Source organism: Salmo salar, chromosome 17 (genome assembly GCF_965601325.2).
Source record: "Salmo salar chromosome 17, fSalSal1, whole genome shotgun sequence".
NCBI lineage: Eukaryota > Metazoa > Chordata > Actinopteri > Salmoniformes > Salmonidae > Salmo > Salmo salar.
Window position 1 is genome coordinate 30,098,840 of NC_138307.1, and position 24,353 is coordinate 30,123,192.

Below are 24,353 nucleotides of genomic sequence, written 5' to 3' on the forward strand. Positions count from 1 at the left end.
AACACAAGCTCCACTCTGGTTCCATTCGGCAAGAGAGTTCACAGCTCTTCCACTCTGAACAACGGGGCGTGGAAAGGTTAACACAAGCTCCACTCTGGTTCCATTCGGCAAGAGAGTTCACAGCTCTTCCACTCTGAACAATGGGGCGTGGAAAGGTTAACACAAGCTCCTCTCTGGTTCCATTCGGCAAGAGAGTTCACAGGTCTTCCACTCTGAACAATGGGGCGTGGAAAGGTTAACACAAGCTCCTCTCTGGTTCCATTCGGCAAGAGAGTTCACAGGTCTTCCACTCTGAACAATGGGGCGTGGAAAGGTTAACACAAGCTCCACTCTGGTTCCATTCGGCAAGAGAGTTCACAGGTCTTTCACTCTGAGCATTCATAACAATGACACCCTCAAATGCACCATCAATACCAGAGTTCTACAAGACTATTTACATAATCAACAGGGCATTTCAACAGCCTGAGCCTCAATATAATCCTGGGCATATATTGAGCTCTAACAATGAAGAATGAATACTGTAGTGGTGTGAGAAAGGTAACACAAGCTTCCTCTGGTTCCATTCCCCAATAGTAACTGGGTCATTATTGGATTGTGGTGGTAATGCTGTCCCTGGACTTTGGCACCATATAAAACACTTTAAAATAAGAAATAATACTTCGTTTGTTTTATTTAACAGTAATTTAATAAGAAACATATTTAAGTCATTTATACTGCAAATTGGCTTGTCCCCATGGTGACGTGTAGAGATGTAGTGACATATTTTGAGTAGATAGACATGTACATTATTTTGAATTTCATGAATTAAACAAATCATTGTATTTTCTGTATAGATAACCCAAAAAACAAAGTATGACCGGCACAAATTCATGTAGAATTTTTATTTTTCATAGGCAGATCAATTAAGTTCATTGCAGTTATCCAAATACATTAACCAATGACTAAAGTAATCAATCTAGTTTTCTAAGGCAATTTAATAAACAACTTGTAGTCATTTCAGAGCCTGCATATCATTAAAAAAAGGTTATGTAGTTCAAAATAATCCACTCAAACTAATGCTGAAAACTGATCATAACACCATCTCTATCTGACTCTATCTTCATTCCCACAGAGAACTGCAGAGGGACAACTTGGTGTCAGAGCAAAACGTATTATATGTAACAAAAAGCCATACCACTCACTTTAGTATGATACAGTATGCTTTGTTATATTACATTGGCCTACAAATGTAAAATGAGTCGTACAATGTAATAAGATTTGTATGACATATAGTATGTTACGAATTACAATTCATACAATAGGTTACGAATATGCAATACGTATATTTTACTTATTCCAATTTGTTGTTGCTAACGTTAATGAACATGCTAAGTAGTTGCATGCTAACCTAACATGCTTAGTACACTATATAAACAGAAAGGTATATAGACACCCCCTTAAATTAGTAGAGTCGGCTATTTCAGCCACACCCGTTACTGACAGGTGAATAAAATCGAGCACACAGCCATGCAATCTCCATAGACAAACATTGGCAGTAGAATGGCCTGAAGAGCTTAGCGACTTTCAAAGTGGCATCGTCATGGGATGCCACCTTTCCAACAAGTCAGTTCGTCAAATATCTGCCCTGCTAGACCTGCCCCGGTCAACTATAAGTGCTGCTATATTGAAGTGGAAACGTCTAGGAGCGAAGTGGTAGGTCACACAAGCTTACAGAACGGGACCGCCAAGTGCTGAAGCGCGTAAGAATTGTCTGTCCTCGGTTGCAACACTCACTACCGAGTTACAAACTGCCTCTGGAAGCAACGTCAACACAAGAACTGTTTGTCAGGAGCTTTACAAAAAATGTGTTTCTATGGCCGAGCAGCCGCAAACAAGCCTAAGATAACCATGCGCAATGCCAAGCATCAGCTGGAGTGGTGTAAAGCTCACCGCCATTGGACTCTGAAGCAGTGGAAACACGTTCTCTGGAGTTATGAATCACGCCTTATCATCTGGAAGTCTGATGGACAAATCTGGGTTTGGCGGATGCCAGAAGAATGCTACCTGTCCCAATGCATAGTGCCAACTGTAAAGTTTGGTGGAGGAGGAATAATGGTCTGAGGCTGTTTTTCATGGTTCAGGCTTGGCCCCTTAGTTCCAGTGAAGGGAAATCATAACGCTACAGCATACAATGACATTCTAGACGATTCTGTGCTGCCAACTTTGTGGCAACAGTTTGATGAAGACCCTTTCCTGTTTCAGCATGACAATGCTCCTTTACACAAAGCGAGGTCCATACAGAAATGGTTTATCGAGATCGGTGTGGAAGAACTTGACTGGCCTGCACAGAGCCCTGACCTGAACCCCATTTAACAACTTTGGGATGAATTGGAATGCCAACTTCGAGCCTGGCCTAATCACCCAACATCCATTGTGACTGAATGAAAGTCCCCACAGCAATGTTCCAACATCTAGTGGAAAGCCTTCCCAGAAGAGTGGAGGCTGTTATTTCAGCAAAGGGGGGACCAAGTCCATATTAATGTCCATGATTTTGGAATGAGATGTTTGGTCATGCAATGTTGTTGCAAAGTTGCTTATTAGCTAAAATGCTAAAGTACATGTTGATGCGCTTCTATGTTTTGTAGTAAAAAAGATGGAGAAAGATCATTTCCAATGACATTCTATAATGCTCCCTTTCCTCTGCAAAGATAACACATTGAGAAAAAAATATGATTACAATAGAGTGTTAATGTTATCAAATTCAATGTTACCACTTCCTTTATAAGATGAGAATGAGGTGATGTAGTGACTAATCTTGGCTGGTCTGAGACAACTGATGAGGCTTCTCACCTTTATGTATACATTGATGTGTTTTTAATAAGGTGGCCAATCGGGAGAAACTCTTCCCACAGTCAGAGCAGGAGTAAGGCTTCTCTCCTGTGTGTATTCGCTGGTGACATTTTAAGTGGATCTGTTGGGAGAGACTCTTCCCACAGTCAGAGCAACAGTAAGGCTTCTCTCCTGTGTTTGTTCTCTGATGAACTCTAAGCTCAGTTGATGTTGTGAAGCATTTTCCACAGTCAGAGCAGGAGTAAGGCTTCTCTCCTTTATGTATACGTTGGTGTATTTTTAAGTTGCCCTGTTGGGAGAAACTCTTCCCACAGTCAGAGCAGAAGCAAGGCTTCTCTTCTGTGTGTCCTATTTGATGAACTTTTTGCTCAGTTGACGTTGTGTAGCACTTCCCACAGTCACAGCAGGATTAAGGCTTCTCTCATGTGTGTTGTCGTTGATGAACTTTTTGGCCAGTTGATGTTGTATAGCACTTCCCACAGTTAGAGCAGGAGTAAGGCTTCTCTCCTTTATGTATACATTGGTGTATTTTTAAGTTGCCCTGTTGGGAGAAACTCTTCCAACAGTCAGAGCATTAGTAAGGCTTCACTCCTGTATGTATACGTTCATGTCTTTTTAAGTTGCCCAGTCGGGAGAAACTCTTTCCACAGTCAGAGCAGGTGTAAGGCTTCTCTCCTGTGTGTGTTCTCTGATGAATTTTTAGGTTAGTTGATGATGTGAAGCATTTTACACAATTAGAGCAGGCATAAGGCTTCTCTCCTGTGTGTGTTCTCTGATGACTTTCAAGACCAGAGTATGTTGTGAAGCATTTTACACAATCAGAGCAGGAGTAAGGTTTCTCTCCTGTGTGTGTTCTCTGATGAACTTTTAGGTCATTTGATGTTGTGAAGCATTTTAAACAGTCAGAGCAGAAGTAAGGCTTCTCTCCTGTATGTATACGTTCATGTGTTTTTAGGTGGCCCAGTCGAGAGAAACTCTTTCCACAGTCACAGCAGGAGTAAGGCTTCACTCCTGTATGCATACGTTCATGTGCTTTTAAGTTGCTCAGTAGAGAGAAACTCTTCCCACAGTCAGAGCAGGAGTAAGGCTTCTCTCCTGTATGTATACGTTCATGTGTTTTTAGGTGGCCCAGTCGAGAGAAACTCTTTCCACAGTCAGAGCAGGAGTAAGGCTTCTCTCCTGTATGTATACCTTCGTGTGTTTTTAGGTGGCCCAGTCGAGAGAAACTTGCCCCACAGTCAGAGCAGGAGTAAGGCTTCTCTCCTGTATGTATATGTTCATGTCTTTTTAAGGTGTCCAGTCGAGAGAAACTTTTTCCACAGTCAGAGCAGAAGTAAGGCTTCAATCCTGTATGTATCTGTTCATGCACTCTCTGATGAACTATCAGAACCTTTAATGTTGTGAAGTCCTTCCCACAGTCAGTACAGGAATACAGATTCTCTCCTGTGTGTATTTTTAGGTGTATTTTTAGCTTTGATAGAATTGGGAAAATCTCCTCACAATGTGGGCAGTGGTGAGACCTCTTAGTTCTGTGATCTTCCTGCTGTTGCTCTCTGGATGTAGAGAATGTCTCAACATGGTTTCCTGTGTGAACAACATCAGAAGAACCAGTCAGTTGGTGTGATATACAGTACCAGTTCAAAGTTTGGACACACCTACTCATTCCAGGGTTTTTCTTTATTTTGACTATTTTCTACATTGTAGAATAACAGTGAAGACATCAAAACTATGGAATCATGTAGTAACCAAAAAAGTGTTATATTTTAGATTCTTCAAAGTAGCTACCCTTTGCCTTGATGACAGCTTTGCACTCTTGGCATTTTCTCAAAAAGCTTCACCTGGAATGCTTTACCAACCTTTTGAAGGACTTCCCACATATGGTGAGCACATGTTGGCTGCTTTTCCTTCACTTTGCGGTCCAACTTATCCCAAGCCATCTCAATTGGGTTGAGGTCCAGGGATTGTGGAGGCCAGGTCATCTGATGCAGCCCTCCATCACTCGCATTCTTGGTCAAATAGCCCTTACACATCCTGGAGGGGTGTTTTGGGTCATTGTCCTGTTGAAAAACAAATTATAGTCCCACTAAGCCCATACCAGATGGGATGGCATATCGCTGCAGAATGCTGTGGTAGCCAGGCTGGTTAAGTGTGCCTTGAATTCTAAATAAATCAGACACTGTCACCAGCAAAGCACCCCCACACCATCACACCTCCTCCTCCATGCTTCACAGTGGGAACCACACATGCAGAAATGATCCGTTCACCTACGTCTCACAAAGACACAGCGGTTGGAACCAAAAATCTCAAATTTGGACTCATCACACCAAATGACACATTTCCACTGGTCTCATGTCCATTGCTCATGTTTCTTGGCCCAAGCAAGTCTCTTCTTATTGGTGTCCTTTAGTATTGGTTTCTCTGCATCAATTCGACCATGAAGGCCTGATTCACGCAGTCTCCTCTGAACAGTTGATGTTGAGATGTGTCTGTTACTTTAACTCTGTGAAGCATTTGTTTGGGCTGCAAATTCTGAGGCTGGTAAATCTAATTAACTTATCCTCTGCCGCAGAGGTATCTCTGGGTCTTCCTTTCCTGTGGCGGTCCTCGTGAGAGCCCAGTTTCATCATAGTGCTTGATGGTTTTTGAGACTGCACTTGAATACACTTTCAAAGTTCTAGAAATGTTCCGCATTAACTGACCTTCATGTCTTAAAGTAATGATGGACTGTCATTTCTATACCACCCCAACCGTGTCACAACACAACTGATTGGCTCAAATGCATTAAAAAGGCAATTCCACAAATTAACTTTTAACAAGGCACACCTGTTAATTTAAATGCATTCCAGGTGACTTCCTCATGAAGATGGTTGAGAGCATGCCAAGAGTGTGCAAAGCTGTTATCAAGGCAAAGGGTGGCTACTTTGAAGAATCTCAAATATAAAATATTTTTTTATTTGTTTAACACTTTTTTGGTTACTACATGATTCCACATGTGTTATTTAAAAGTTTGTTTTCACTATTATTCTACAATGTAGAAAAAAGTAAAAATTAAGAAAAACCCTGTAATGAGTAGGTGTGTCCAAACCTTTGTCTGGTACTGTCCATGTCAATCAAATGTATTTTATAAACCCTTTTTACATCAGCAGTTGTCACAAAGTGCTTTACAGTAACCCAGCCTAAAACCCCAAAGATCAAGCAATGCAGGTGTAGAAGCACAGTGGCTAGGAAAAACTCCCTAGAAAGCAGGAACCTTGGAAGAAACAGAGAGTAACCAGGCCCAAAGGGGGGCCAGTCCTCTTCTGGCTGTACCGGGTGACATATTTATTCATATCAGTAGACTGTACAACACAAAAGGGGAATTAAACTATTCTAAAAGTGGATAAGAGTTGAAAGCTAAAAAGGGGCAAAAGTCATGAAAATAAGCCATATCATCCTCCACTCACTATCACAAGGGTTAGTAACTACACAGACTCATTTCATATCATCCTCCACTCACTATCACAAGGGTTAGTAACTACACAGACTCACTTCATATCATCCTCCACTCACTATCACAAGGGTTAGAAACTACACAGACTCATTTCATATCATCCTCCACTCACCATCACAAGGGTTAGTAACTACACAGACTCATTTCATAGAACTTTAAAACATTGGCAGTTTGTCTACTCCACTTCTTTAGTCTACTCTCTGAACACTCCAGATAACCCAGTGAATAAAACAAATTCTGGCAATACTGGTGTCAAACCATGCAAGTATCAGTAGAATGAAATAATATTTACCTTCTCATTGAAACAGTTCATCATGAAACAGTTCTACTGCAACTTTTCATACACAGTGGGAAGTTGGAATGAATAACACAAACTTAAGTTAGATAGAACCTGTGCTTACCATGACTAACAGATTTCCCAATCTCCTCCTCCTCTTCTTCATCTTTAATGTTGACATTCAGCTCCAGTGTTTGATTGCAGTCTTTCAGCTTCTCTGATGCCATCTCTGGATCCTGCAGTGCAAACTGGGCTCCACTGTCACAATCAGGACCCAGTGAATGTAGGTTTGGACATAGTGTAGAATGAGAGAGGCAGGCTGGGTTTGTCCTCACTATTGATGTTACCGGCCACAGACTAAATTCTAGTCGTCCTGTAGTAACAATGACAAACAGACACAAAAAGTTAGTCTTGACAGTTCCGGCACTTTCTTTATTCTCCAAAAATATATGATATTTCTTCTTGTTCAATTATCTAATTCAGTGCTTGACTTGGACTGAAATAGGTGCCGGTACTGTTTATATTTAGGTGCAGGAGCTCCACAATACTGTTGAGCTAATATTCTATAAGAGGAACATGAGCTCAAACAGTAGACATTTGAGGTGCAGGTACTCAGCTCCGGTGAGCTCCTGTCCAAGTCAAGCACTGATCTCATTTCAATAGATCTGGTAGCTAAGCATTGACAACAAAACATTAATTAATTCATATTAGACAAAGTACACACTTTAAAATTAGTCTACACAACATAAATTAAGCTACACAATGTAAGTGCACTTAAACTATAGTAGATTTCCCAAATTCACATTGTTTTAGGCAGCACTATGTGCTATTTTCCTTAATAACCTTGTCTTCGCTGTATTATTTCAATCAAAACCAATAGTATTTCTGTTCACACCATAGTAACATTTATAGATAAATATAGAAACAACTGAATGTGTCTGAATATTAGTGTACATGTAGAAAACTGATAATCATTACATTTAGCTTCAAAACTGTAGTGTGACCGTGAAATTGTCTCTCTGCACCTGCACTGAAGCCCGTTGGCGCAGACAGAGTGGACAGCACCATTTTACCAGCTCGTGAATTTTACACAAAACTAATAACATGCTAAACATACTCAGAAATCTCAAATGTATTCTTTATTCAAATTACCTTGAGGAAATGATGTACATCCATTCAGACAAACCCAAAGCTTCTAGCTATGTGACTTGTAAAATAGTTGATCACAATCACCTGGTTTGACTCAAAAATGAAACATCAAAACTTTACCAAACGTGATAATACCTGAACGGATATTATCTAGCATGGTATGACATGTTCTTTCAACATTAGACAGTTTAAACCTGCTGTTACATACCTGTAGTAATAAACAGAAACAGATACAAAGGTTATCTTCTTCACATAACAGTTCTGGCGTTTCTTTATTCTGAAGAATGTTGCATGCCTGCCTGGAACTTCCTGTTCCCCCACTACCACAGTGCAGCCACAGAACAATGAGACAGATATTTCACCGGATGTATAAATGTGAAGCATTCGCTTAGCGTTTCCACTCACTACCAAATATGGTAGTGAGAGGAAGGCCACTGGCCGGGAGTGGACATAGGAGATTTGCTGTACAGTCCTGATCCTTGACACCTCAACCTCTTTCACCCTAACAGGGCACTCTGGGAATTCAGGAATATGACCCCCACCACAGTTGCAACATTTTACATTCACTCTTAACATATTCCTTCCGTCTGCAAACACTTGACATGTGGCCAAACCTTTAACATTTATTCCGTTGCATCGGGTTTTACACCAACTCTCTTATGGGGTATCTTATATATCCCAGCTTTACATAGGGTGGTAGATACTCTTCATCCAACATCAATAATAGATATGAACTTTGCTCCTTTTTTCACATTCTCCATACAGGTCAAATATTTTCATTTTTTTATTTAACCTTTATTAAACTAGGAAAGTCAGTTAAGAACAAATTCTTATTTACAATGACGGCCTACCAGGGAACAGTGGGTTAACTGCCTTGTTCAGGGGCAGAACGACAAATGTTTACCTTGTCAGCTCGGGGATTCGATGGGGTCGTATGGGTTTCAATTTAGGGATTTGTTACTACGCCAACAAATGACAATATCCATCCGGACCTTTGCCACCTAGGACATTTATGTGACCGGACCTTCTCAAATAGTACTGGAGTATCCCTGCAATAGACTTACTGCAACTTCATAGCAACTTTTCATGAACAGTGGGAAGTTGGAATGAATAACACAAACCTAGATAGAACCTGTTCTTACCATGAGAAACAGATTTCCCAATCTTCTCCTCCTCTTCTTCATCTTTAATGTTGACATTCAGCTCCAGTGTTTGACTACATTCTTCCAGCTTCACTGATGCCATCTCTGGATCCTGCAGTGCAAACTGGGCTCCACTGTCACAATCAGGACCCAGTGACTGTAGGTTTGGACTCAGTGTGGAAGGAGAGAGGCAGGCTGGGTTTGTCCTCACTGTTGATGTTACCAGCCTCAGACTTAATGAGTCGGCCAGTAGTAATGAAGACAAACGGACACAAAAGTTAGTCTTGACAGTTCTGGCACTTTCTTTATTCTCTAAAAATACTGTTTATATTTAGGTGCAGGAGCTCCACAATGCTGTTGAGCTAATATTCTATAAGAGGAACATGAGCTCAAACAGTAGACATTTGAGTTGACGGTTCTCAGCTCCGGTGAGCTCCTGTCCAAGTCAAGCACTGATCTCATTTCAATAGATCTGGTAGCTAAGCATTGGCAACAAAATATTAATTAATTCACATTAGACAGAAAGTACATGCTTTAAATTAAGCTACAAAACTTAAGTGAACTTAATCTATAGTAGATTTCCTGAATTTACATAAATGCATAAATGACAAAAAAACATTGCAGTATGTTTTAGGCATCACTAAGTACTTTTTTCCTGAATAATAGTGTCTTCACCGTATTTTAGCCACATTACTTTTGTCGAATGCACCCGAGTCAATGGAAACCTGCCTAATGATGTCTGAGTGATTGGTTCCGATTTGGTTCGGTTTAATGTTTGGGCCAAGTCAAAAAATTACATCCAAAAGAAGTCGGAGTCGGTCCGTCCGTCCTTACTAGGGTGTATCCTACAGTGCCGATCTGCAATGGAATTTTATGAATGTCCATCCATGTGGTAGGCCTAGCGTTTGTAAAACAGGCAGTTGCATTGGCTTTATTAGTCCTGGTTCCTGTGACTAATCATTTAGTCTATTTAAGCGCTGAAAAGGCCCATCAGCTACCCAACTTTATCAGGAGTTACCCTGAGCCTATTGGCAATGAGAATCAATGCGTTTACACAGCGGGAAATGCAGAAGTATTAATATTTTGCTATGATCAACTCTTCAAAAATGTACAGAGAAACTTTAAACCACTGATTATCATGACAATTTAGCTGACAGGGTTAAACTCCCGGACAACAGTGGTTTCAGAGTCCTGCAATAGAGCAGAAATGCTAATATTTGTGTAAACTCTACATAGTTGTGTTCTGTGGGTGTCACTGAGTAGGCTGAACAATCCATAGATAAGGCTGTAGAGTGCAATATGAATGTCCAACACAAACAAAAGACCCTCCATGCTCAACTGGCGGACTGCAACTGAACGGGATCAATACGGACCTCGGGTGCCCCAAAAATATACACATAATAATTTTTTGGTTGGGCTTCGAACCCTGGTATCATATAAACACACAGAAATGGAAACGTGTCGAATTGCAGGAAATTTGCTTCAAAACAGCCAAAAAACCCATCTCGGCCGCATCACAAAATGCGTAGAGTTATGGGATATTACCTTTAAAACTGCTAAATATTTTCTCCACCAACAAGAGGGTTGTGAACAGTTTGGGGTCGTATGGGTTGCAAGTTAGGGGTTTGTTACTACGCCAACAAATAACAATATCCATCTGGACCTTTGCCACCTAGGAAATGTGTGTGACTGGACCTTCTCAAATAGTACTGGAGTAACCCTGCAATAGACTGACTGGGAAGGTGATTTTTCACAGTCCAAGTCCTGCAATAAGAGCTAAGATATTAATTTGTGTTAACTCTTGGTAATTGTATTCTGTGGGTGTCACCGTTATATGGGTGCACAATCCAACCCGTTTCATAAGTTCATATAAAAATGTCTCCAACGCAATTATGTGGTCTATAACATCCACAGTGGGATTTCAAACGTTTGTTCTGTTTATTTTCAAATGAATGAATTATTGTAATTCATTTTAAGTTAAGTAACACTGCAACCATGTTTAGCGTTATTTAGTCCAAATATTACACGATTCCATTCATTTGTATCAGTTTGCATTGCTTTCAATACAAATTCTACTATTGTGGCTAATCGTTATTGTGGCTAGTTTCACATAGGTAGGGACAAGCGAATATCAGGGCTGCTTCCAGGAGGAGGACGGAGACGTTGGACACATTCAGATAGAAATGTATTATGTAGAACAAACATGCCTCTGATTCCAATGAATAATGTCAGTTCTATTCACAGCATTTCTATCTGCAACTTTCCACGACGTTTTTGTACAGAACATCCCCAGGCGAAACCCAGAGTGTGAACCTGGAAAGCCTCACAATTGAAAACGTGTGGTGGACACCGCTCCGTGTGCTTGTAACATATTTTTTTATCACGTTCTTCGCTCATTCGGGTGGACAAGAAAATAAGACAAAACCTTTCCCAAACATGATTTTATTTTACCGTTATCTAACTAGACAAGTCAGTTAAGAACACATTATTTACAATGACGGCCTACGGGGGAACAGTGCGTTAACTGCCTTGTTCAGGGGCAGAACGACATGTTTTTACCTTGTCAGCTCGGGGATTCAATCCAGCAACCTTTCGGTTACTGGCCCAACGCTCTAACCACTAGATTACCTGCCGCGCCAATAGCTTGACGGATTTGTTATCTAACATGTTATGACGTTCTTTCAATATTAGGCAGTTTAAACGTGCTATTACATACCTGTAGTAATAAAGAGAAACGGAAAGCACAGTTCGGGTGTTTTCTTTATTATGAAGAATGGTGCGCGCCAAACCGGAACTTCCTGTCCCCCACTACCACAGTGCAACAGCGACATCTATTGTACTGATGGACTAACTACTGCTAAAGCATGTAGAATATAAAAAGTGAGATTGATTAGCTACACTAATAAAACTTGGTTTAAAAAACTAAAGAGCTGTCTGTTTTAGTGTCTAAGTTTTTCAACCCATTACATATGCATTGTAGATGATCTCTGTGGAAGGCCAAGAAAATCATCAAGAATCTCAGCCACCAGAGACACGGCCTGTTCACCCTGCTACCATCTATCAGGCGGAGACAGTACAGGTGCATCAAAGCTGGGATAGAGAGAATGAAACTGCTTCTATCTCCAGGCCATAAGACTGTTAAACAGTCATCGCTGATTTGATTTAGAGAATATTGGTGACTAGCAAATTGGCTTGTCCCAATGTATACTGGTGTCGTGACATGTATTGAGTAGATCAATAAACATGTATTATTTTTAATTCCATGAATTAAACAAAAGCATTATATTTACTGTAAAGATAACCCCCCCAAAACTACAATGATTCAGTAGATCAATAAAGTTACAGTACTCTAGCAGGGCTCACAGCTGATTATGCTGAAAAAACATGTTAGAGAATAGGTCAGATTTAGCTTTGTGATGCTAAAATCAAATCACATTTTATTGGTCACATACACATGGTCAGCAGATGTTAGCGAAATGCTTGTGCTTCAAGTTCCGACAGTGCAGTAATACCTAACAAGTAATCTACCAATTCCTTAACAACTACCTATATCACACAAATCTAAAGGGGTGAATGAGAATATGTACAAATAAGTATATGGATGACCGATGGCCGAGCGGCATAGACAAGGTGCAATAGATGGTATAATATACAGTATATACAGGTGATATGAGTAATGTAAGATATGTAAACATGATTAAAGTGGCATTATTTAAAGTGGCATTGTTTAAAGTGACTAGTGATTAATTTATTAAAGTGTCCAGTGACTGGGGCTCAACGTAGGCAGCAGCCTCTCTGAGTTAGTGATTGCGGTTTATCAGTCTGATGACCTTGAGATAGAAGCTGTTTTTCAGTCTCTCGGTCCCAGCTTTGATGCACATGTACTGACCTCACCTTCTGGATGATAGCGGTGTGAACAGGCAGTTGCTCGGGTGGTTGTTGTCCTTGATGATCTTTTTGGCCTTCCTGTGACATTGGGTGCTGTAGCTGTCAAGGAGGGCAGGTAGTTTCCCCCCTGGTGATGCGTTGTGCAGACCTCACCACCCTCTGGAGAGTCTTGCGGTTGATGGCAGTGCAGTTGCCGTACTAGGCTGTGATAGAGCCCGACAGGATGCTCAATTGTGCATCTGTAAAAGTTTGCCAGGGTTTTGGGTGACAAGCCAAATTTCTTCAGCCTCCTGAGGTTGAAGAGGCGCTGTTGCGCCTTCTTCACCACACTGTCTGTGTGGGTGGACCTTTTCAGTTTGTCTGTGATGTGTAGGCCCAGGAACTTAAAACATTTTACATTTACATTTTAGTCATTTAGCAAACGCTCTTATCCAGAGCAACTTACAGTAGTGAATGCATACATTTCATACATTTTTTTCTCCGTACTGGTCCCCCATGGGAATCAAACCCACAACCCTGGCATTGCAAACACCATGCTCTACCAACTGAGCCACATGGGACTTTCATTTCAACTTCCTGTCTTGTTCAGCTTCAGAAAAACAATAAATATGTCACTTGAAACATCATTTTTTGTAATTCATTACACAAAAGTGAAGAAGAGTTTGATCAGCACAAATTCATATACAAACTTTATTTTTCATTGACAGATCAATTTAGTTGGCTTGAATGTTGTTTTCCAAACATATTTATTATCAATGACTAACATAACAAATGTAGTTTTGAAAATACAATTTAATAAACACATGTAATCAGTCATTTCACAGCTTGTTTATAATTAAAGAAATAGTAATTTAGTAGTAAAAAATTATCCCAAACTAGTGGTGAAAACTGATCATCACACCATCTCTATCTGATACATGTTGTGTCTACTAACTCATTCCCACAGAAAACGGATCATCACACCATCTCTATCTGATACATGTTGTGTCTACTAACTCATTCCCACAGAAAACTGATCATCACACCATCTCTATCTGATACATGTTGTGTCTACTAACTCATTCCCACAGAAAACTGATCATCACATCATCTCTATCTGATACATGTTGTGTCTACTAACTCATTCCCACAGAAAACTGATCATCACACCATCTCTATATGATACATGTTGTCTACAACCTCATTCCCACAGAAAGTGCAGAGGGAAGCAGTACCACCCAGACAACTGTCAGACTACATTGTTTTAAGTGATGGGCACCAATATGGAATATATATATATCAATAACAGTAGGATTTTTTCAAACTGATATGGATACCAAACTCAGGAGGTTGGTGGCACCTTAATTGGGGAGGCCAGGCTGGTGATAATGGTTGGAATGGTATCAAATACAAACACATGGTTTCCATGGTTTCCAGGTGTTTGATGCCGTTCCATTCGCTCCGTCCTAGCCATTATTATGAGCCATCCTCCTCTCAGCCTCCACTGAGAACATATCTATTTCAATGAATTACAATGCAACTGTCTACACTTCACTTCCATGGCTTTGTGAAGTCCAGAAAACTGATGCTGAATGCTCATTGGGACAAGTGTGATTGTTCTGGGTGTCTAACATACCTAAACAGTTTGAATACAATAGGAATCAATTGATAGCCCATGGTCCATCAGTTAACTATGCTAAATTGAGAAGGTTTTGAGCCTGCAGCAACAGTCACATAGGCTGTTCTACTATACATAAAAATGTAGGTTAACAGCAAGGATAAACCAATATCACAATATGCCTTGCTCATATCTATATCAAACAAAATCAATATCATATCTAATTATCTATATTGGTTCTCACCACAAATTGTTTAATTGTCAGAAGCCAGAGGGTATTCAACCCTAAGGGCAAATCCAAGTTAATATCTTTCAGTAGAACCTAACAAAACACAGCACAACTGACAAGGTGCCAACTGGGCACAAACTGGTTGAATCAACGTTGTTTCAACATAATTTGTCAACGTATTGTGACGTGGAATGTACGTGTAGAATACTGTACATTGGATTTGCAAAAACTGTTGTTTTGAGGTTCAACCACAGGATTATGGCATCATTTTAACCAATTTTCAACATTGTTAAACCTTGTATAAATAGGTTGAATATATGTTGAATTTGTACCTTTGAAACGACATGATATCTTCAACCTTATATCCACTATCAGAAAAGACAATAGGCTGGCCAGCACCTCCTTGTGGAGAGTTGATGTATCTACAGCTATCCTTTTGGTCTGTCATCCAGGGTGGACATATTTTAAAGTAGGTGAGCTGATGTCACCTCGCCTGAGGCAAAGCAAAACATGTAATTGGCTGTTCAGATACAGCTCAACAGACAGTAATATTGATTGATTTAATTATTGATTTTTCAGACTTTGGTGATTACATCTGCCAATAACTCACCCTCAGACTGTTTTTCTAGTCAGTCAATGACATTCAAGATTGGTGCCTCAAACTCTCTCTCTCTCTCTCTCTCTCTCTCTCTCTCTCTCTCTCTCTCTCTCTCTCTCTCTCTCTCTCTCTCTCTCTTACAGAGTAATATCAGCCTTGCTGGTTCATGAAAACAACTAACTTTCTAGCCTTGGCACACACTTTTTATACAGGTTTCATCCTTATGCCACACACATAGTAACTCCTCTTTATGTTAATGATTATCCCCTCTGGCATTTAGCCACCATTATCTTTTTGCTTTGCACTAATTTTAGTTTGGTTTCATATTAGGGCATGGAAACATTAGAGCCATAGCAATGGTTAAAACATAAACAGTCATGGTCACTCCCCAGACAGGTGCATGTCTAATGACCTAGACACACATATATAGTGCACTCATCCAGCTGACGACTACAAAATGTGTAATGAACACATATGTACTGGAAGATTTCCAATACCTACTCATGTGATGCTGGGATATGTAAGATACGCAGTGAGAGCTATTGTGAATTAACCACTACAGTTATGAAATTGATAAAATAATGGCCATGTATCAAGTGTGTGCCGACGGAATCTTTTTGGTATTTATTGGGATCCCCATTAAACGCTGCAAAAGTATCAGAATTATTCACTTCTCTCATTGACTTCTCAAACCACGGCTTGGTCTGTTTTACAGGCGTTCTCTGAAGTCTCGCGTTGTTACGTCTCTGGGTTTAGAAACTGGTAGTGGGGAGAAGGCATTTCCGCGCAGGCGCGCATCATTCTTCAGAATAAAGGATACGTCAGAATTGTGCAGTCGAGACGACAACTTCTGTGTCCGTTTCAAATGTATTACTACTGGTATGTAATAGCACGTTATAATATCGAAATAACATGTCATAACATGCTAGGTAACAAATACGTCAAGGTATTATGACGTTTTGATAAAGGTTTTATGTGCTATTCTTGTGTCAAACCGCATGAGTGAACGTGATCACTTTTTTTACAAGTCACATAGTTAGATATTTTGTGTTAGTCTGAGTGGATGTATATCATTTCGTCAAGGTAATTTCATAAAGGATCAATCTATTTGAGATTTCTGGGTTCGTTTTACATGTCGTTTTTGGTTTTGTGTAAAATTCACGAGATGGTAAAATGGCGGTTCCCCCTCGGTCTGCATCAACGTACTTCAGTGCAGGCAGTGAGGGTGCAGCAGAGAGACAATTTTACGGTTGCACTACTGTTTTGGAGCTAAATGTAATGATTATCAGTTTTCTACATGTGTACTAACATTCAGACATTCAGTTGTTTCTGTCTATCTATACATGTTACTACTATGGTGTGAACGGAAATACTATTGGGTTTTGATTGAAGTAATACAGTGAAGACAAGGTTATTCAGGAAAATAGTACATAGTGCTGCCTAAAACATACAGCAACCTTGTACTAAATGTTTTTTGAGTAATTTATGTGAATTCAGGAAACCTACTATAGATTAAGTGCATTGAGTTGTGTAGCCTAATTTAAAGTGTATACTTTGTCTAATGTGAATTAATGTTTTGTTGTCAATGCTTAGCTACCAGATTTATTGAAATGAGATCAGTGCTTGACTTTGACAGGAGCTCACTGGAGCTGAGTACCTGCACCTCAAATGTCTACTGTTTGAGCTCATGTTCCTCTTATAGAATATTAGCTCAACAGTATTGTGGAGCTCCTGCACCTAAATATAAACCATATTTTTAGAGAATCAAGAAAGTCTTGACAGTTCTGGCACTAACTTTTGTGTCCGTTTCTCTTTATTACTACTGACTGACTCAGATTAAGTCTGAGGCCGGTAACATCAACAGTGAGGACAAACCCAGCCTGCCTCTCTCCTTCCACACTGAGTAGAAACCTACAGTCACTGGGTCCTGATTGTGACAGTGGAGCCCAGTTTGCACTGCAGGATCCAGAGATGGCATCAGTGAAGCTGGAAGACTGCAGTCAAACACTGGAGATGAATGCCAAGATTAAAGATGAAGAAGAGGAGGAGGAGATTGGGACATCTGTTTCTCATGGTAAGCACAGGTTCTATCTAACTAAGTTATTTGTTCCAACTTCCCACTGTGTCTGAAAAGTTGCTGTAGAACTGTTTTATTTATTTAAATTATTTCACCTTTATTTAACCAGGTAGGCCAGTTGAGAACAAGTTCTCATTTACAACTGCGACCTGGCCAAGATAAAGCAAAGCAGTGCGACAAAAACAACACAGACTTCCACATGGGATAAACGAACGTACAGTCAATAACACAATAGAAAAATCTATATGCAGTGTGTGCAAATGTAGTAAGATTAGTGAGGTAAGGCAATAAACGCCATAGTGGGGAATTAATTACAATTTAGCATTAACACTGGAGTGATAATGCGCAAGTAGAGATACTGTGGTGCAAAATAGCAAAAATAAATAACAATATGGGGATGGGGTAGTTAGGTGGGCTATTTACAGATGGGCTGTGTACAGGTGCAGTGATCGGTAAGCTGCTCTGACAGCTGATGCTTAAAGTTAGAGAGGGAGATATAAGACTCCAGCTTCAGTGATTTTTGCAATTCGTTCCAGTCATTGGCAGCAGAGAACTGGAAGGACATGCGGCCAAAAGAGGAGTTGGCTTTGGGGATGACCAGTGAAATAAGCCTGCTGGAGCGCGTGCTACGGGTGGGTGTTGCTATGGTGACCAGTGAGCTGAGATAAGGCAGTTCTTTACCTAGCAAAGACTTATAGATGACCTGGAGCCAGTGGGTTTGGCGACGAATATGAAGCGAGGGCCAGCCAACGAGAGCATACAGGTCGCAGTGGTGGGTAGTATATGGGGCTTTGGTGACAAAACAGATGGCACTGTGATAGACTACATCCAATTTGCTGAGTAGTGTTGGAGGCTATTTTGTAAATGACATCGCCGAAGTCAAGGATCGGTAGGATAGTCAGTTTTACGAGGGTAGGTTTGGCAGCATGAGTGAAGGAGGCTTCGTTGTGAAATAGGAAGCTGATTCTAGATGACATTTTGGATTGGAGATGCTTAACCTGTTGGGGGTAGGGGGCAGTATTGACACGGCCAGATAAAAAACGTACCAGATTTAATCTGGTTACTACTCCTGCCCAGTAACTAGAATATGCATATAATTATTGGCTTTGGATAGAAAACACCCTAAAGTTTCTAAAACTGTTTGAATGGTGTCTGTGAGTATAACAGAACTCATATGGCAGGCAAAAACCTGAGAAGATTCTGTACAGGAAGTGGCCTGTCTGACAAGTTGTTGTTCATCTTGGCTCTTTTTATTGAAGACTGAGGATCTTTGCTGTAACGTGACACTTCCTACGGCTCCCATAGGCTCTCAGAGCCCGGGAAAAAGCTGAATGATATCGAGGCAGCCCCAGGCTGAAACACATTTACGCTTTTGGCAAGTGGCCGATCAGAGGACAATAGGCTTAGGCGCGTGCCCGAGTCGACCCCGTGCTTTATTTTCTTTCGTCTGTTTACCTAAATGCAGATTCCCGGTCGGAATATTATCGCTTTTTTACGAGAAAAATGGCATAAAAATTGATTTTAAACAGCGGTTGACATGCTTCGAAGTACGGTAATGGAATATTTAGAATTTTTTTGTCACGAAATGCGCCATGCTCGTCACCCTTCTTTACCCTTTCGGATAGTGTCTTGAACGCACGAACAAAACGCCGCTGTTTGGATATAACTATGGATTATTTGGGACCAAACCAACATTTGTTATTGAAGTAGAAGTCCTGGGAGTGCATTCTGACGAAGAACACCAAAGGTAATAACATTTTTCTTACAGTAAATCTGACTTTGGTGAGTGCTAAACTTGCTGGGTGTCTAAATAGCTAGCCCTGTGATGCCGGGCTATCTACTGAGAATATTGCAGAATGTGCTTTCACCGAAAAGCTATTTTAAAATCGGACATATCGAGTGCATAGAGGAGTTCTGTATCTATAATTCTTAAAATAATTGTTATGTTTTTTGTGAACGTTTATCGTGAGTAATTTAGTAAATTCGCCGGAAGTTTGCGGGGGGTATGCTAGTTCTGAACATCACATGCTAATGTAAAAAGCTGTTTTTTGATATAAATATGAACTTGATTGAACAAAACATGCATGTATTGTATAACATAATGTCCTAGGTGTGTCATCTGATTAAGATCATCAAAGGTTAGTGCTGCATTTAGCTGTCTTCTGGGTTTTTGTGACATTATATGCTAGCTTGAAAAATGGGTGTCTGATTATTTCTGGCTTGGTACTCTGCTGACATAATCTAATGTTTTGCTTTCGCTGTAAAGCCTTTTTGAAATCGGACAGTGTGGTTAGATTAACGAGAGTCTTGTCTTTAAAATGCTGTGAAATAGTCATATGTTTGAAAAATTGAAGTTTTCGGATTTTAGAGGAATTTGTATTTCGCGCCACGCCCATCATTGGATATTGGAGCAGGTGTTCCGCTAGCGGAACGTCTAGATGTAAGAGGTTAAAATTGTGTAAAATAGTCATATGTTTGAGAAATTGAAGTAATAGCATTTCTAAGGTATTTGAATAACGCGCCACAGGATTCCACTGGCTGTTACGTAGGTGGGACGATTTCGTCCCGCCGGCCCTAGAGAAGTTAATGTGAGTCTGGAAGGAGAGTTTACAGTCTAACCAGACACCTAGGTATTTGTAGTTGTCCACATATTCTAAGACAGAACCGTCCAGAGTAGTGATGCTAGTCGGGCGGGCGGGTATAGGCAGCGATCAGTTTAAGAGCATGCATTTAGTTTTACTAGCATTTAAGAGCAGTTGGGGGGCCACGGAAGGAGTGTTGTATGGCATTTAAGCTCGTCTGGAGGTTTAACAGTGTCCAAAGAAGGACCAGAAGTATATAGAATGGTGTCGTCTGCTTAGAGGTAGATCAGAGAATCACCAGCAGCAAGAGTGACATCATATATATATACAGAGAAATGAGTCGGCCCGAGAATTGAACCCTGTGGAACCCCCATAGAGACTGCCAGAGGTCCGGACAACAGGCCCTCCGATTTGACACACTGAACTCTGTCTGATATGTAGTTGGTGAACCAGACGAGGCAGTCATTTGAGAAACCAAGGCTGTTGAGTCTGCCGATAAGAATACAGTGATTAACAGAGTCGAAAGCCTTGGCCAGGTCGATGAATACGGCTGCACAGTAATGTCTCTTATCGATGGCGGTTATGATGTTGTTTAGGACCTTGAGCGTGGCTGAGGTGCACCCGTGACCAGCTCGGAAACCAGATTGCATAGCGGAGAAGGTACGGTGGGATTCGAAATGGTCGGTGATCTGTTTGTTAACTTGGCTTTTGAAGACTTTAGAAAGGCAGGGCAGGATTTCATGATGAACTGTTTTAATGAGAAGGTAGATGTTATTTCATGCTACTGAGACTTGCATGGTTTGACACCAGTATTGCCAGCATTTGTTTTATTCACTGGGCTATCTGGAGTGATCAGAGACTAGACTAAAGAAGTGAAGTAGACAAACTGACAGTATTTTGAAGTTCTATGAAATTAGTCTGTGTAGTTACTAACTCTTGTGATAGTGAGTGGAGGATGATATGAAATGAGTCTGTGTAGTTACTAACCCTTGTGATAGTGAGTGGAGGATGATATGAAATGAGTCTGTGTAGTTACTAACCCTTGTGATAGTGAGTGGAGGATGATATGAAATTAGTCTGTGTAGTTACTAACTCTTGTGATAGTGAGTAGAGGATGATATGAAATGAGTCTGTGTAGTTACTAACCCTTGTGATAGTGAGAGGAGGATGATATGAAATGAGTCTGTGTAGTTACTAACCCTTGTGATAGTGAGAGGAGGATGATATGAAATTAGTCTGTGTAGTTACTAACCCTTGTGATGGTGAGTGGAGGATGATATGAAATGAGTCTGTGTAGTTACTAACCCTTTTGATAGTGAGTGGAGGATGATATGAAATGAGTCTGTGTAGTTACTAACCCTTGTGATAGTGAGTGGAGGATGATATGAAATTAGTCTGTGTAGTTACTAACCCTTGTGATAGTGAGTGGAGGATGATATGAAATGAGTCTGTGTAGTTACTAACCCTTGTGATAGTGAGTGGAGGATGATATGAAATGAGTCTGTGTAGTTACTAACTCTTGTGATAGTGAGTAGAGGATGATATGAAATGAGTCTGTGTAGTTACTAACTCTTGTGATAGTGAGTGGAGGATGATATGAAATTAGTCTGTGTAGTTACTAACCCTTGTGATAGTGAGAGGAGGATGATATGAAATGAGTCTGTGTAGTTACTAACCCTTGTGATAGTGAGAGGAGGATGATATGAAATGAGTCTGTGTAGTTACTAACCCTTGTGATGGTGAGTGGAGGATGATATGAAATGAGTCTGTGTAGTTACTAACCCTTTTGATAGTGAGTGGAGGATGATATGAAATGAGTCTGTGTAGTTACTAACCCTTGTGATAGTGAGTGGAGGATGATATGAAATGAGTCTGTGTAGTTACTAACCCTTGTGATAGTGAGTGGAGGATGATATGAAATGAGTCTGTGTAGTTACTAACCCTTGTGATAGTGAGTGGAGGATGATATAGCTCATAATTTTCATGACTTATGAGATACTTTTAGAATAGTTTTATTCCTCTTTTGTATTGCACAGCCTACTCGTATGAATGCATCCATTTGGAAAGTATTCAGACCACGTGACTTTTTCCATATTTTGTTACGTTACGCTAAAATGGATTAAATAAAAAATGTTCCTCAATCTACACACAAATACCCCATAATGACAAAGCAAACGCAGGTTTTTAGAAATGTTTTCACATTTATAAAAAATTAAAAACAGAAATACCTTATTTACATAAGAATTCAGACCCTTTGCAATGAGACTCGACATTGAGCTCAGGTGCATCTTGTTTCCATTGATCATTGTTGAGATATTTCTACAACTTGATTGTTGTCAACCTGTGTTAACATGTCTGGGCCAGTGGGACGCTTGCGTCCCACCCTAATCAACAGCCAGTGGAATCGCGTCGCGCTAAATGCAAAACCTCATAAATGCTATAACTTCAATTTCTCAAACATATGACTATTTTACACCGTTTTATAGATACACCTCTCCTGAATCGAACCACGTTGTCCGATTTCAAAAAGGCTTTACAGCAAAAGCAAAACATTAGATTATGTCAGCAGAGTACCCAGCCAGAAATAATCACACAGCCATTTTCAAAGCAACTAGCATGCATCACAAATACCCAAAACACAGCTAAATGCAGCACTAACCTTTGACAACCTTCATCAGATGACACTCCTAGGACATCATGTTACACAACACATGCATTTTTTGTTCGATAAAGTTCATATTTATATATGAAAACAGCATTTTACATCGGCGCATGACGTTCAGAAAAAACTTTTCCCTCAAATGCTTCCGATGATCAGCGCTACAATTTACAAAATTACTATTCGAAAACATTGTTAAAATGTAATATTGTCATTCAAACACTTATAGATTAACATGTCTTGAATGCCATCTCTTTGCCAGATTTAAAAATAACTTTACTGGGAAATCACACTTTGCAATAAACGACGTGGTATGCCCAGAAAAAAAGTCTAGGCTAGAAATGTTGGAGCCATCTTGGAACGATCAACCATCAAAAATACTATTGTAAATAATCCCTTACCTTTGATTATCTTTATCAGAAGGCACTTCTAGGAATCCCAGGTCCATAACAAATGTAGTTTTGTTCAAAAAAGTTAATAATTTATGTCCCAATCGTGTTAGCGCGCTCCGAAGGCTAGTGAAAATGTACCGTGTGCGTCTGACTTGTCGTCAGGAATGAGCAAAAAAAATATATTTAAGTTCGTTCAAACATGTCAAACGTTGTATAACATAAATCTTTAGGGGCTTTTTCAAACAGGGCTTCAATAATATTCCATTGGGACGGTTGCATTGTCTTTCAAAACGTTTCGAAAAGGGAGAGTACCCATGGGCGCCGATGTCACAATGGTAATGGCCCATCCCCTGTGACCAAGGTAAACTTCCTCTCTTTCAGTCACTTTTGATAGTAGGAGGCTCAAACCACTTTGTAAAGACTGGGGACATCTAGTGGAAGCTTTAGGGAGTGCTAAATGAATCGCAAGCCCCTGTGTGTTTCAATGGCAAATGTTTGAAGTGATATCCACACATCAGATTTCAGTTTCCTGTCAGGATTTGTCTCAGGGTTTTGACTGCCATATGAGTTCTGTTATACTCAGACACCATTCAAACAGTTTTAGAAACTTTAGAGTGTTTTCTATCCAAATCAAACAATTATATGCATATTCTAGTTACTGGGCAGGAGTAGTAACCAGATTAAATCGGGTACGTTTTTTTATCCGGCCGTGCAAATACTGCCCCCTAGCCCTAACAGGTTAAGTTCAATTGATTGGACATGATTTGGAAAGGCACACACCTGTCTACTATAGGTTAAATATTAGCTCAAAAGTATTGTGGAGCTCCTGCATCTAAATATAAACAGTACCGGCACCCAAAATGTTTATCGGCAACTATTTCAGTCCAAGTCAAGCACTGAATTAGATAATTGAACAATATAAAATATAATATATTTAATAGAGAATAAAGACCTTGCCAGAACTTTCAAGAAAATAACTTTTGGTTCTGTCTCTCTTGTACTACTTGCCGACTCAGGTATGAGGCCGGTAACATCAACAATGAGGACAAACCCAGCCTGCCTCTCTCCTTCCACACTGAGTCCAAACCTACAGTCACTGGGTCCTGATTGTGAAAGTGGAGCCCAGTTTGCACTGCAGGATCCAGAGATGGCATCAGTGAAGCTGGAAGACTGCAGTCAAACACTGGAGATGAATGTCAACATTAAAGATGAAGAAGAGGAGGAGAAGATTGGGAAATCTGTTTCTCATGGTAAGAGCATGTTCTATCTATCTAATTTTGTTGTTTGTTACAACTTCCCACTGTGTATGAAAAGTTGCAGTAGAACTGTTTCATGATGAACTGTTTCCATGAGAAGGTAAATATTATTTCATGGTTTGACACCAGTATTGCCAGCATTTTTTTATTCACTGGAGTGTTCAGAGAGTAGACTAAAGAAGTGAAGT

The 24,353-nt window shown here is 40.2% G+C and overlaps 2 protein-coding genes across 4 annotated transcripts in view; one reads left to right on the forward strand and one right to left on the reverse strand.

The window, feature by feature from the left end:
- Positions 1-866: 866 nt before the first annotated feature.
- LOC145850311 (uncharacterized) lies at positions 867-11,679 on the reverse strand. The gene is made up of 4 exons (XM_082964415.1): positions 11,604-11,679; positions 8,888-9,120; positions 6,721-6,969; positions 867-4,413 (listed from the first exon to the last, which is right to left on the reverse strand). The coding sequence occupies exons 2-4, from the start codon at positions 8,988-8,990 to the stop codon at positions 3,404-3,406; spliced, it is 1,362 nt and encodes a 453-aa protein (XP_082820541.1). The 5' UTR covers positions 8,991-9,120; positions 11,604-11,679; the 3' UTR covers positions 867-3,403.
- Positions 11,680-15,971: 4,292 nt separating this feature from the next.
- LOC106574981 (uncharacterized) overlaps positions 15,972-24,353 on the forward strand; it is a 38,238-nt gene continuing 29,856 nt past the window's right edge. For all 3 annotated transcript variants that reach the window (XM_082964394.1, XM_082964395.1, XM_082964396.1), the window contains exons 1-3: positions 15,972-16,078; positions 17,035-17,273; positions 23,926-24,159. In XM_082964394.1, the coding sequence (XP_082820520.1) occupies positions 17,171-17,273; positions 23,926-24,159 (337 nt within the window). In that variant the 5' untranslated portion in view covers positions 15,972-16,078; positions 17,035-17,170. The remainder of the gene's footprint in view (positions 16,079-17,034; positions 17,274-23,925; positions 24,160-24,353) is intronic.

Bases quoted from the DNA above. Each gene is read 5' to 3' on its own strand.
- LOC145850311 (XM_082964415.1), bottom strand. From the start codon at position 8,990: ATGGCATCAGTGAAGCTGGAAGAATGTAGTCAAACACTGGAGCTGAAT. The intron at 6,970-8,887 runs GTAAGAACAGGT...TTGTTACTACAG, and splicing joins TGGGAAATCTGTTTCTCATG to GACGACTAGAATTTAGTCTG. The intron at 4,414-6,720 runs GTAAGCACAGGT...TTGTTCACACAG, and splicing joins TGGGAAATCTGTTAGTCATG to GAAACCATGTTGAGACATTC.